Here is a 13,436-nt window from a genome sequence, read left to right as displayed (position 1 = left end):
ATCTCATTCGCGGATCTCGGTCGGGCGTGCCGACGCAAGGGGGAGATGTATTTGGGAAATTCGTTCAAGAGCGCTGAAAAAGCGTGGACAGCTGGTCCTCTCGAAAGCACAATAGTGGAGGATGTTACGATTCGGAAGAAGCGAATATGAACAACTTCTCCAATTCAGAACGGCGTTCGACCGCGAACAATCGATATGGCACACAAGCGTCCTATCGGGGGGACATTCCTCAACCACAATACAGTAACTGCGGCTACGACTGGGCTGTCCAACAACAGCAGAGCTACTCGAACAGCGCGAGCCAACGGACAACGTATGCTGACGGCGCTTGGGGAAGTGGAAGGACGCAAGTCGCTCCCCGCGACGATCGGAGACAGCAGGGTCAGTACGCAGTGCAGGCTGTGGCTGGCGATGGAGGGAGCGGGCACAACTATTACAATTCCATACCTTCAAACAAGGCAGGGCAAAACAACTCGGGTTTGAATAATCTGGCATATTCATCGGGACTGGACGACGCAGCTTTGCAGCGACACGGCCACCGCCAGCAACACTCGACCGGAATGTCAGGTTTAAGTCAATCTTCAGCCACCATCAATCGCATACGTTCCCCGGTCACAGCACACGGTACAACATCGCGGTTCGACCCCAGCCAGCCGCCGAGGTACGGGTATCAGAACGATCTTTCCTCTCTTTCCTCTCAGAATCAACCGAATTCGTTGTTAGGAGCAGCCAAGTCCTTAGTTGGAAACGTCAGCGCCCACTTCCAACAAACAGCAGCCGCAATGGGCGGACACGTGTCGGCTTCGCCGGTGATGGAAAAGTCAGCTTCGCAAAGGTCAGCCTCACCGTACTATCAACCACAGAACCCTAAGACGCAGGGCCAGGGTTATCGGCCCTCTACCACACCCCAGACGAATCATAGGGGCGCTATTTCCGCAGCGTCGGCTACCCAAGAAAAGCCGCGACAGGTGGCCAACACTGGATTGCACAGAACGGGCCCAGGCGTGGAGGCTTCGCAACGTCCTGTGCAGCCACAGGGCCAACTAGTGAACAGCATTTCGAATCTTGTTTCTCCAGTGGAGGCGGCGTCACTTGAGCCGGCGTCAATGCCTGATTACATTGACCCTACTCAGGTCTTCAACCCGTTCCATAAAGAACACGAACGGAGGCGCAGGGAGGCCGAGGCCGAGGCCAGGCGAAAGGCAGAGGAGGCAGCCGCGAAAGAGAAAAGGGAAAATGCATCGGCTGCCACAAAGAAACGAGTGCAAGAGGTGAATCTTGTGGCTATGGCCACTCCAACAACCAGTGAATCTAACAGTAAGGCAGAACAGCCAGAGGCTGCTCAATCTGCGCAGAAGCGCCCTCACAGCGGGTCTCAGCCGGCGCGCCAATCAGATGCTGTGGCCAGCGAAGCGGACATGGCAGCCGAACTCAAGGCTATGATGGAAAAGATGCAAGAGTTTCGGAACAAGGATCCATCCCTTTTTCAAAGGCTATGGGACGACATGCGAAAGACACCATCGGTCCCCTCGATAGCAGGCCCAGCACAATCCCCCCAGATAAGCACACAGAACACTTTTCCGACTGACCACAGTCGACCTCAGGCGTCAACTTCAGTTGATCCAGCACCTCCGCCGAAACCAGGTACCTCGCCACTCCCTACAACGACATCCGCCACAAAGACCGCCAAACATTTGCCAGATGCTCTTTCGATTACCCCACTGGGGGCTAAGCTCAATGGATACAGAGTTATCGTTGAGAACAATCCGGAAGGATTACCTGACTTAGGCCGCTTTCCTGCCGAACGGCGTATCAGACTATCATCCCAGGGCAAGCGTTCGTCTGAGACAGACGCGACTGGACAACCAACCCCGATAGTCCTGGGCTCCGAACAATACATCGTCCCTAACCCAAGTAAACAACAAACTCCAACTCGAGCAATTCCGTCCACTGAAAAGCCAGCTCCTGTTTCTCAAGGTCCCCTTCCCAAAGTGAATATTGACACGATATGGGCGGAGAATAAACACAATGCTCTTGCACAAGTAGCCGTCAAGTTTCTCATGGCCAATCCTGAAAATGCGAAGATCGAGATCACGCATCAAGACATCCATCAGATTCTCGAGCAGGATCCCAGTTATACCGATCTATGCCTGACACTCGAGAAGAAGGGCCTCAAATTCCACAGAAGTCAGTTCGCGAGACAACTCCTGAGTGAAGTTCCACAGCTGAGAGGACCATCGAAGACTCAAGCTCTTCCAGCTCCTCCTATACCAGTACTTTCTCGAGCACCCGTACAGGTTTCGGCTGCTGGGGCTTCTGTCGCCCCAGCCAGGATGCCTCCAGGACCATTGCCAATTGATGCTTCTGCTCCTGCTCCAGTTCCAGCTCGTACGATAGACCCCAGCAATATGACTCAGGCAGTAAGAATTCCTGTTTTTCCGGGTCGCCCCGCTGCTCCTCGATCCGCTCAAATGCCGCAGTCAAAGCCTACAAGAAACTATCATCAAGCACGCCCCGAACCCGTCACTGGTTCGAAAGAAGCAATGGCGCGAAAACGCGACTTCTCGGACATAATCGACCTAACTACCCTGAGCGACAATGAGGACTATGTGATGCCCAAGAAACAAGCGCGGGCTGAGGGTCCTTCTCCGGAACCAACAGCTGCGCTCCAGGAGTATCAGAATCTGGCTCAGCCGGTGACTTCAAATCTACCGCCGCCTACGGCTCCATATATCGATGCAGGATTTCCACCGCCGCTCCGCTTTGATCCCAGCCTCCTTCAATACCCGCATGGATATGTTCCACTTCCTCACTATCGTCTACATCTTCAAGCTCCGTCCTCAGTTGCCCAACCCACCCCAGCACCACCGCCACAACGATCGTTGAGGTTACTTGCCAAGCCCATAAATAAGGAGGAGGCTTTTCGCAAGACCTACTACAACCCTAAGACGGTGGCTAGGGACATTCTGATTGCTGCTGGGAGACATCCGACCGAGCGTGCGCTCAATGCACATCTGGCAGGTCTTCTTGGGAAATTTGTGGAGATTGATTCTGATCTAAGCACGTTCAACTGGGATGCGATAGATCCTGAGGGACCTCCAGTACCCCAGGTCGAATTTGTCGATGTCCCGACTGAGGCTCCACGATATCGCCTTGGGGAATCAGGGATACGGCGTAGAGGTCAAGTCCTGCCTGAGGCCGATACCACGGCGAAACGCGCTTTACCGAATTCGGAAAAGCACCTAACACCCGCACCTGCGACTGCGCCGGCGCCTGCGCCTGCGCCAGTGACCGCGACCGCGACCGCTACAAACCAAGTCGTCAAAGCACGACCTCTACAGCCCCAGTCGTCTTCAACGGCTCGAGTGGCCACAACACCGCATACTCCCCCACGATCTCAGGAAGTCTCGAAGGCCACTACGAAGCCAGTAATCCCTCAGAAGCGACCGTCGAGCCTCATTTCCTCGAACGGCTCTCCTAACTCGGAGCGGAGGCAGTCCACTCAATCTGTGTCTGTTCAAGTGCCTTCCACGATGGAATCCAAGCGATCGAGTCCCGGCGCGTTTTTCCCAAGTGGCAAGAGACGAGGGAGGCCTCCGGGGGCAAGCAACCTTCACCCTTCTGTCGAGGCGATGCAGAAGGCCGCAGTGCAGGAACCGTCCCCGATTGAGATCACTATACCCTCGCCTGCTGCGCCAAGCCTTCCCGTGTTCAAATGCCGTTGGCGGGGTTGTAAGGCACATCTTCACAATCTCCAGACCCTCCGGAATCATGTCTCAAATGTCCACCGACCGACACCAAAGCAACTTGAAGAAGAAGGCGGCTATATCTGCTGGTGGAAAAGGTGCAAATACCTCATAGATGATGGGGATGGCTCTCTGCGACCCTCCGAGATATTTGACAACCCGAAAGACTGGCTGAAACACATTGAGGAGCACACAAATGAAGTCGCGTCTAGGATGGGGGATGGCCCAACAACCAAGATCATCGGTAAGCCACAAACTGCAGCATCAAAACCTTTTGATGTCTCAAGATTTGTCTTTCACTTCCCCGTGCAACCTTCGACTTCCTTCACTAGAACTCTTTCTCACACAGATCCTCAGACCCTCCTCCGTGACAAAGCCCGCTACCTGTCGGACGAACAAGGCAGAATAACCACACCTGACGTATCGGTCAAGTCTGCGCAAGACGACCTGGAGCCCGACACGATGACACTGCTGAAGGCCAAACACAATGATTGGGAGAGATATGCTCAAAGGAGTTTCATGAAGACACATCGCAAGGAGAAGAGTAGTTCAAGGGCTCTCGCTGAAGAAACTCTGAAAGCTATGGCAGCAAGAAAGGCGAAGATTGGGCCAGGGATTGACCGTGGCGGATGTATCTTGGTGACCGAGGCTAGAAGAGCGACACTGATCCAAAACCCGGGGATTCAGAGAGTGGTCGACGGAGATTATTAACGACAGATCACGCAAGCGTCGCGGAGATATACGGTGCATGTGCTTTCCGGGCTTGATGACAGAGCCTGAGGACATGGTCGCTGTCAAGTATGGGCCTCAGCAATCGGAGGCTATCACGTTGATGAGAAAACGACATCAGTGACGAGCTCCACAGGAATACAACTCGACCCGCCCACTTCATCTATCTTTGAATATCCGGTAACCTGGGAATGAGCTTTTCATGAGCTGTGAAGGGCCCGGTCAGGCAGATGATACTAAGGTCTTTGGCTTGTTTACTCCAGCGTCGAGGTTACAGAAATGGCTGGATCATCCCACCACAAACATTGGGGCTGATGATAACCTTGCAGCAACGTATCAAAGGACATAAGAGTTCCTACAATACCGTTTTGGCTATTTGAATGCAAACTATTGCGCAACCTTTGTTTCTCCTGCTGGACGCCTTTGGCGATGCTTAAGCACTTCCCAACAGGCAGCTCTTCCTTTTTGTGCCGTCACTCTTTGTTGTGGTCACATCTTGCTACTTGAGTGATCGAAATGTCCATGAATGGTACTAAATCTTCGTTCGCTCGGGCCTGCCGATTTTGACGACGGCTCTGATTTGAGCACCTTTTTCAAACAGACCGTGTCTCCGTTCTCCCTCGTCATTACCCGAGCCTCCCCGTGTCCCCGGATGACCAGACCTATGTAGACACCTAGATCACCCGGGTCCAGAGGCCAACGCGTCGTCCACATGCTGTCAGCACTTTTCGAAAATAGTGTTTGCCCTTGTGTGTTGATTAGAAAATACCCGTGGCATTTAAATCACGTTGATATCAGCAAGGCTGGCTCTTGCACATAGTCAGTTTCCACGGGAGTATGCAGCAGAAGAACATACGGAAAATATACCACGCCGCCGACACCCAGCACCTCCCGCTACCCCTCCGTGGAAGACCAAGCGCTTCAAACTAGAGGGATGACTCGTGACAGCATCGATGATAGGGGCCCAGTCGTCGACATACACCGAAAGGAACAGGTCCGTGAGTGAGGAGATAGTCTGTAGAAAATCGCCTCCATGCCCACGTCCTCGAAAACTTCCCGCATTCCTAGAACCTTGGATCGTGTGCCTTTCTGCAGCGAATGACAACCTTTTCGTACAGAAAGGCGGGTTACTTCCCCATATACATGTAACTGCTTGCACACCCCACGGAGAGACTTCAGATTGTTTCCGGGACAATTGGGCAGAATGAGAGATTGATGGACTTGTTAAGCGGTAGCCACGAACCTTGCTTGCTGTAAGATGCCATCCCCAGACCTCCCAAGGGCAAATGAGGCACCCCAATTCGGGGACTTTGCATCCATGAATTTCGGACTTCAAGGTACTCCGTACACAGTGATGGTCGTAAGGACCAGGCAGGGAAGCATTATGGAAGTTAGTTTGGTACTTGACCTGTTTCGGCATAGTTTTTACGATCTGCGACCCCACTCAGATCTCGAAACTTGCGGGGTTGCCAAGGCGATTCGGCGATCCTCATGAGAGTGTCTGCCCCTCCATCCATTACTCAGAGACACAGTCAGTATGGGCTGTCATTCAAGTTCATCGGCAACGACTACCTGAAACTGAGGGTCTCTCGGGACACGGTGTTTATGCGTCCATACAGCGCGAGCCCTCCAACGCCCCCAGCGGACGGACGGCTTGATAGATCTCTGGTATCCTTCTACTATCACTTAATCTTAGATGCTGGTGAGAAATCATTGCATGCGTTTGCCCTGCCAGCCAGAAGAGCGCCGCTTTAGATAAGATACGTCAAGGTAATGCATCCCTCAGTCCCTCATCCAAACACGAAAGGCTGGTGGGAGCTGCGTTGCATCAACGATGGGGCATGGGAGCTTGAGGTGAGAGTGCCCGGGCGGGTGTACCCCCGGGGCTGTACAGAGCTTCCCATTGTAAGCACCGGGCTCTTGCATAAGCAGCTAGGCTTATTGGCCAGTTCGCTACCCCATGTCACCTCGAACGCTGAGGAACCGGTGTCTGCACAGTCTTCTTCCCTCTGGCTCCAAGTGCCCCTAAGCGCTCTGAAGCGCCCTGAAGCGCCCTGGCTTGGTACAAATCTTTTGAATACAAAAGGGCTCCGAACGCTGGTAAACTTGGAGCACTCTCAAAAACTCCACTTTCGCGGCTTCCCAACTCTCTGTAGTGACTCATCCGTCCGAGTTCGAGCCTAGTATCAGCATGGGACGAGTTTGCATTTCTGGGTGGCTTCGAAACTCCTTCATTGCTGTGCGTGCTCCGGGCAAGGCTGGTAAAGACATGGCCTCGAGGTTCCAGCTCAGGTCTGTCGACAGATTCAATGATCTCTCTCGAGACTCTCTCTGTCCTTCGAGTTATCTGTCATTACAGGCAGCTCGTCATCCATTTCGCAAGTCGAGGAATGAGCCGGCGAGGTGGGTCTCCTTCATTGCATGGCAAGGCTGGCTGGTCGTGTTGTCTCGATTGAGCTGTAGAGCCACTCTCATCTTCTGCCCATGCATCGAAAAGTTCAATGACATCTTTGTTCTCTCATACGATTTGGGCTGATGCTCAATGTAGACGGAGGGCGTCCAGAAGAGAACGAGTCCCGATATCGGTTCAGCACGGCACCATGACAGATATGGTATCATTTGTCAGCTTTTTGAGCGGCCTCTCAAGGATGGTTCGTCACCCGATGCCAAAATATAACCATTTAGTCGTACTCCATAGCCTTTGGGCCGCGTTTGGTGTCGACTTGGCGGGAATGTCGACCGGATTCTGCGCCGGACGACGTTTGGCTGTCCCTGCGCGTTGGGGCCGCTGCTCAGTGTGCATAGGTCGAATGGGTTCGACTGGTGGTCGACTGGTTCTGACTTCTTCGTATGGTGTAACCGCTCCCGCATGAACTTCAGGCGTAGATACTCCTCTTCTGGCTCGCTGTCCGCTAGGCAAAGTCGGTGCAGGGTTAATTGGAGTTCGGCTGATTCCAACGGCTTCCAAGTGAGATGCGCCGTCTGCCAAATGAGGTCTAGGCGCGCGTGCTCCACTTTTGGGCCGCTGCCTAGCCTGCGATTCCGTTAGAACCTCGTGTTGCGGTTCTCTCTGCGCATTTACTGCGTTTCTGTCGCGAATGACTGTCTCGCGGTATGCATCCAGTGCCACACAGAGTGCTCGCAGCCGGACGTCGGTACCGTTGTCAAGAATGTTCTTGATTGCCCGAGAAAGCGCTCGAATACCATTTGCATCGTCCAGAAGATGTTTTGATAGTCCTGCGACATGAAAGCTATGGCGTCCTTCAGCTACCGCTTTTAGCTAGTGCACATTTATTCGCGCTAGCTCATGGTCCATACTAATGGAGAAATATAGTGGTTCTTCGTAATCGAATTTTTCCAGTCCGGAGCTGCGCCGCATCAGTTCTAGATTGCCGTTCAATGCGATAGCACCAGCACCAGCGGCCTGATTTGTTACAATATAGTGAGTTCCATTTTTGGCCTGCGACATGACATCGATTTCTAGGAAAGGAAATCGAATCTTCTGGTCCGGAATAGCATAGCTTCGGCCGAAATAGTCGTCGACAAGTAGATCAATTGTCCCCAACTGGCTCTCAGTGAAGGCTTCCTCGGAATACCCAAAAATCCGGTCTGGTTTGGGCCTGGGTAAGGGGAGTGGGTCCGTAAGGATAGAGGGCTTGAGCGGGATGGGGACACAATTGCACCATAGTTGGCTGGCATTCGATGCCAATCGCCCATCAGGAAGCGTCTTCATAGCGGGAATGACATCGGGGGCCAACTGCTGTAAGATGACTTCCTCAACCTCGTCTTCAATCATTCGACTTGTTCTGATCACCTGTTGGACTGCTTCGTCATCCATGTCGGGGGATGTTCGTGAGCGTGATATTATTCTCTCTGCCCGTCGCATTAATTCTGGTGGAGGGGCTCCACGGTTGACGTAAATATTGCGATAGCGCAACCACTGTCGGTAATTCGTGTCATGGACACTTGCAGCAGACTTCTCGGATTTCCTGGATGTAGACATCGTGTTTTCGCTGTTGTCTGGAGAGGGGAGGATACGGGAAGGTTTGCGAGGCATATTGACCAGTGCCTCCAGAAAGGGGGTTTCGATTTCTGCTGACGCTGCTGAGGATCTCCGAGACCAACAGAACTTTTCTAACCAAGTCTCAATGAAATTCTCCTTATCAGGTCCAGTCGTTACTTCAGTGTGTTGTGGTAGCCTGCGTTTCGCACGCTTCGCGTCGTGGTTTGGTTCGTCTTCGGTATCCGTACAACGCCGCTGTTCAGCTGTTTTTGAATTAGCAATATGATTTCATCGAAGCGCCAGCGATAACTGACTGTTCTTGTGTGCCACTAGGTCTGCCGGTGAGGGTGTAGGATCTTTGCCTTTCTCTTTCCGACGAGGTTGTTGCTTTCCTGATGGTCTTTGCGGTGGCTTTGTCCGTCCTCCTCCTCTTGTAGCTCATGGCTGGTTTGCAGCTTGTTTCTCTTGTGATCGTAGGCCCATGCGAGAGGTCTCAGGGCTTCTCGGATTTTGCGGGTGATGTTGGTCGGCTGCACCGTGGTCAGTGACACGCGAATCGGACAAGTGGTTTGAGGAAACTGACATCTTTCCTGGATTCTTCGGCTCTTTCTTCGGTGCTGAGTTGTGTCTTTGTCCTCCTCTTCGCGTTGGGCAGAACGGCGCGGTCTTCTTGTCCTTGAAGCGGGCTGAATTTCAGACGGAGGCATCGCTCGTCGGCGGTCAGACCAGTCGTAACCTTTCGACGCTCCGTCCATGTCTCGCTTTGCAACAGTCGGTGCCATATCGACTGAAATGAATAACAGGGAGGATGAAGGCACCATTAATAGTTCGTAGCACGCGCAGGAAACGGGACGGTGAAGACGCGGGGTGTTGATGGAGGCAGATCTTGGAGTTGCGGAGAGCCAACGATCGGCGTTGCGCCGCCAAGAAGTTAAAACTCGCTAGTGGCAGCCTTGGAACAGCCCAATTAAAGGGAGATATACGAGGTAATACGCCCTGATTGTAGTTCATCTTAGTTAATATTATGTTCTTTTGAAGTGTACGCTGTCTCAAGGCCTTACTTCTATTTTGAGGGGCTGGAGGTCTCATATAGCGCCGTACTGTCGCTCCGACCCCTAGGGTGGTGATACAAATGTTTACATGACTGATGAGGGTTATGGAATGAGATCTTGCCAGGTGTACCCCTTGCTTGGGCATGTCGGAAGTTCCTCTCTGGGCGTGCCGCGCTGTCAGGTTGTGGCGCTGTCTTTCTGCTTCTTTCCTTGCTTTCTCTCACGATGCCTGTTGATGTCTCAGAGCAGGAAGGCGTCAAGCTGGGAGCCGCTCTGGTAGGTATCGGATGGCATTGGTGTAGCTTGGGGTTGTGGTACGAGCGACGTCGCCTTCACCTTTTCCCGCCTCCTCTACCTGCGCCTTTGGTGCAGCCCTATGATCGCCATTCCTTGCTTCTCTCTTCCTTTTCTCCCGCATGCGCGGGACTTGAACGCCTCGTTCCAATCAGCCTGCCGCCTTCAACTTCGAAACCCCGCGCCGGCGAGACGATATTCTGGTCGTACCTGCATCCGTCTCTTTTCTTTTCTGTCGTCGTAGTTGACATATATCATCGAGTCTCCTCGCCGACAGCCGGTGGTTTGACAGCCCCCACGCCGGCTTTCTCATCCCGCAGTTCTCCGTTCAACTTGTCGTCCCCCTGCGCGTTGACCTCGAGGAAGTGGTACAGCACGATCAGCAGCATCGCCGCGCTGCCGAGGAAGATGGCCAGGCTGTACAGTTGAGCGTCTGTTATCATTTTGTTGCCCTCCTGTTATGTCTTCTCCTTGTTTGATCTTCTTCTGTCTCTACTGAGCCGTGGAGTGTTGGAAAGCTGACGCGGCCGGGGATGAGGAGGTGAATGTGGTAAATGGAAGAGAGAATCCCGGGATAGAACCGTAGGGATTATCAGCGTGTTCGAGAACTGGGCCCTGGCGTTTGTCGGAGGTTGATGTCAAGCGTACGGCTTGAGTTCGTCGACGACTTGAGGGCTTGCAAGGCTTGTGCGGTCGGGTTGCCGTCCAACACTGAGCTGAACGGGAATCCTGGTAACGATGTTGTGGACCGGGAACAAGAGCACGAATATCAACGCTTGAACTGACAGTCCGTCTAAGCTTGGCAGTCTGTTGGAGCAGAGATCGAGTGAGGTATAGGAAGATGTGAAGTTAGGAGAAAGGAAGTATTAATTATGCACTATGCCATTGAAGACAAGGGGCGCTTGCTGATTGGTCAACTGCGTTCCCCACTCAGACACTTTCAACCTCGTTTGTTTTCCATCGCGTGGAATAGCAAGCGACTTTATGATCGGGGCTGCTCTCGTGCGGCGTTCGGCTTGATTCTAGAGGAGAACACCACGAGCTATCGGCTCAAGGCTGTTGCGTTGACTACACTAGAGCGCCATTAATGTCGTCGTTGTCTATTGTACATTCCAACTCGCATTCGCAGATATCGCAGAGCGGAATCCAAACCCCAGCGATCGAGAAGTGGTCACTCTGTCCCGGTATTGATACAGCCTCGTATAAAGGCCAGTTCTCGTTCGTGATGTTGACACTCAGGGTCCTCTGGCCGCCCAGTCTTGCATCCTCAATCTTTTTCCAATTGGCAAGTCCGAAGCAGACGACCTCCTTTGTATACCTCCATGTGTCACTAAACTTACTAGTCACTTGGCGCTGCATACATATCGCTTGGAGATTTGCTCTCCGGCACTTTGCCTGGTCGAGGTTGAGTGAACGGCATATAAAGTCGAAAATGTCATCGACCTCAAGGTGCAGCTTCCCGTGCAGTGAGAAAGGGTCACCCCTCATGTCGCTCGTGCCAGAGCGGATGACCTCTGCAATGAATCTTCCATTTCTTCTCTGTCTGAAATCCAAAACATGGTCAAGGACCACGCTTGCCGGGAGTTCGGAAATCCATTCCTTCACCAGGCGTGGTTCAAACGGCCGAGAGAAGCCGTGTTCAATATGTAGGGGAAGAGCAGAGCACGTCCCAATCATGGGATTGAGCCAGAAGAAGGGGCGATACACGTCATGAGTGTCTTCAATCAACTCGGGGTCCCGACTGAGGTTGCAGGTAAATCTCCATGATGCTGCTGAGGAAGAGTTGATGAGGCCTGCAGGACTGGAGCTGGGTACAAATACTTGGTGGTCGCCAGACTTGAACTGATCCAATGCATCGGCCAGCAGCTCAAAGCAGGTCAGATGAGAGAAGGAGCGAGGGACCTGGTAGCTTGGCCAGTCCGCCCAAACGGAGAAAATGTAGTCGTGCGGCTTCGTGGCTTGCTTGCCTGTTTGTGCCAGGATTTCACACGCCCATACGAAGCGGAACAAGTCAGAGAGCGCATTCGAAGAGTTTCCCAGCTGCATGACCTCGCCCAGCAAGAATCGCGCCATATCCTCACTCTTGCGCTGATCCAGGGAAAATGAGCTTGTTGACGCTGCCTCGGAGTATTCCTTGAGATTCTCGCCAATCGCGAGCCATAGGCGTCTGATCCACTTTGAGCCTCTCCGCCTAATTTCGGTGATGATATCCTCATGCGATGCTCCGTTGGACTCCATATCACGGTACAGCAGCATTGGCATGCCGGACAACTCCTCGGGCTTCAAGGTGGGATTCCCAGGCTGGCGGCAATCTGCGAAGCCTTCCTCCGCCCAACATACGGAGATCTGGCGGGAGTACCGCAGCTCTTCGGATGGCCAGATACGATCAACCCAGGAGCACCAGCCATTTGCATAGATACACTCCGTCGCTGTGATGATGTCGCGTAGCCTCTCATAGGCTTCTCCGACCGCCTTTGAGGTGCCAAAGGCCACAGACCTAGGGCCATCCTGGGGACCCTGGATGGCATTTTGGTATCGTTGATAGGTTGTGGATAAGCATCTGCACAAGCGGCCTGGAAACAATGCAATCACCGGTAGAGTCTTGAACACGTGGGGAATTGACATGAGCACGTCAGCCCATTCCTCGTCGCTTACATCTTGTGGCAGACAAGCCTGATCAATCCAGAGGCCCTGGTAAGTTGAAGTCAGCTGTACGAGCCGATGTACAAAGCTTGCCAGATCCCATTCCGCACCCAGCTCGAAGCTCACACGTCGCTCTGCAGCACCTGTCCAGTGTCCAAGTACATGCTTGCGCCGGTCAAACTCGCCCCAAGTGTAAGATATGGCAACTGCGGTTGCTGTGGACAACTCCACCCGAGCTGCGGAGATAGTAAAGTGTTCTTCCAGATCAGATAGCAGCGTGCATGAGCAGAGCTTGAATGATGCAATAGTGGCAGCTATTGGACTAGCGGCTGCCATATATCCTCACCTCACGAACCTTCCAAGGCAGCTCAGGGGCTAGACTCCTGTGAGAGGATCGATGAAGGCATCGGCTCACGCTGAGCGATCGTACTTGCGTGTGACCTTGCAGCGACCGCCTTGGTGACGATGAACGAGATATGAAGAGAGAGCATGCCAGATTCAGTTTGAAGGAGAACGGCCAGAGGAAGGTTCATTTGTCTGTTTCTCCGGGTCGGGTTTGCCAAGACTAAATGCCTACTTTGGGAGTAGCGTAGGCCGATCAAGTCCAGGAACCCAACCTTACTCGTTATGGTAAGGGCAATCAGCGGTGTCTGTGATTGGCTCCGTGGGTATTTCTGCGAGTACCAGGTATTACGTAGTATGGTGTTCATCAGGCCAACATCGTGAAACGTACGAATATCATGGGATGGTTCTGTGGAAATGAGTGAGGTGAGGAAAGCCATAAGGCGACAAGAGGCCTGGGAGTGGCTCGGGTTGTCTCGTAACTTTCCCGTAGCCACCAGTCACACCAGCTCATCGGAGCTGTCAGAGAGCAGTGCACAAACTCGACGGCGGCCGAACTAGAAGTCTAAAATCTGAACAGAAAAAGGGTACCGCCTGTTCGACAGTGATGAAAATGAAATGAAGACG

General features: G+C 53.0%; 4 protein-coding genes across 4 annotated transcripts; 1 reads left to right on the top strand and 3 right to left on the bottom strand.

Moving 5' to 3' along the window:
- Positions 1-146: 146 nt before the first annotated feature.
- On the top strand, positions 147-4,457 carry AYL99_07963 (hypothetical protein; the record flags this gene model as incomplete). The annotated part of the gene is made up of 1 exon (XM_018839471.1): positions 147-4,457. The coding sequence occupies one exon, from the start codon at positions 147-149 to the stop codon at positions 4,455-4,457; it is 4,311 nt and encodes a 1,436-aa protein (XP_018690592.1).
- A 2,674-nt stretch (positions 4,458-7,131) lies between these two features.
- Positions 7,132-8,478, bottom strand: AYL99_07962 (hypothetical protein; the record flags this gene model as incomplete). The annotated part of the gene is made up of 3 exons (XM_018839470.1): positions 7,132-7,509; positions 7,558-7,742; positions 7,794-8,478. 3 exons carry the CDS (start codon positions 8,476-8,478, stop codon positions 7,132-7,134), a joined length of 1,248 nt encoding a protein of 415 aa, XP_018690591.1.
- A 329-nt stretch (positions 8,479-8,807) lies between these two features.
- AYL99_07961 (hypothetical protein) lies at positions 8,808-10,267 on the bottom strand (the record flags this gene model as incomplete). Its single annotated transcript, XM_018839469.1, has 3 exons — positions 8,808-9,008; positions 9,062-9,265; positions 10,100-10,267. 3 exons carry the CDS (start codon positions 10,265-10,267, stop codon positions 8,808-8,810), a joined length of 573 nt encoding a protein of 190 aa, XP_018690590.1.
- Positions 10,268-10,892: 625 nt separating this feature from the next.
- Positions 10,893-12,803, bottom strand: AYL99_07960 (hypothetical protein; the record flags this gene model as incomplete). The annotated part of the gene is made up of 1 exon (XM_018839468.1): positions 10,893-12,803. One exon carries the CDS (start codon positions 12,801-12,803, stop codon positions 10,893-10,895), a length of 1,911 nt encoding a protein of 636 aa, XP_018690589.1.
- Between the last annotated feature and the right edge of the window lie 633 nt (positions 12,804-13,436).

The sequence above is a fragment of the Fonsecaea erecta genome (genome assembly GCF_001651985.1).
Source record: "Fonsecaea erecta strain CBS 125763 chromosome Unknown Scaff7, whole genome shotgun sequence".
Lineage (NCBI taxonomy): Eukaryota > Fungi > Ascomycota > Eurotiomycetes > Chaetothyriales > Herpotrichiellaceae > Fonsecaea > Fonsecaea erecta.
This window is presented reverse-complemented; position numbering and strand designations above follow the sequence as displayed.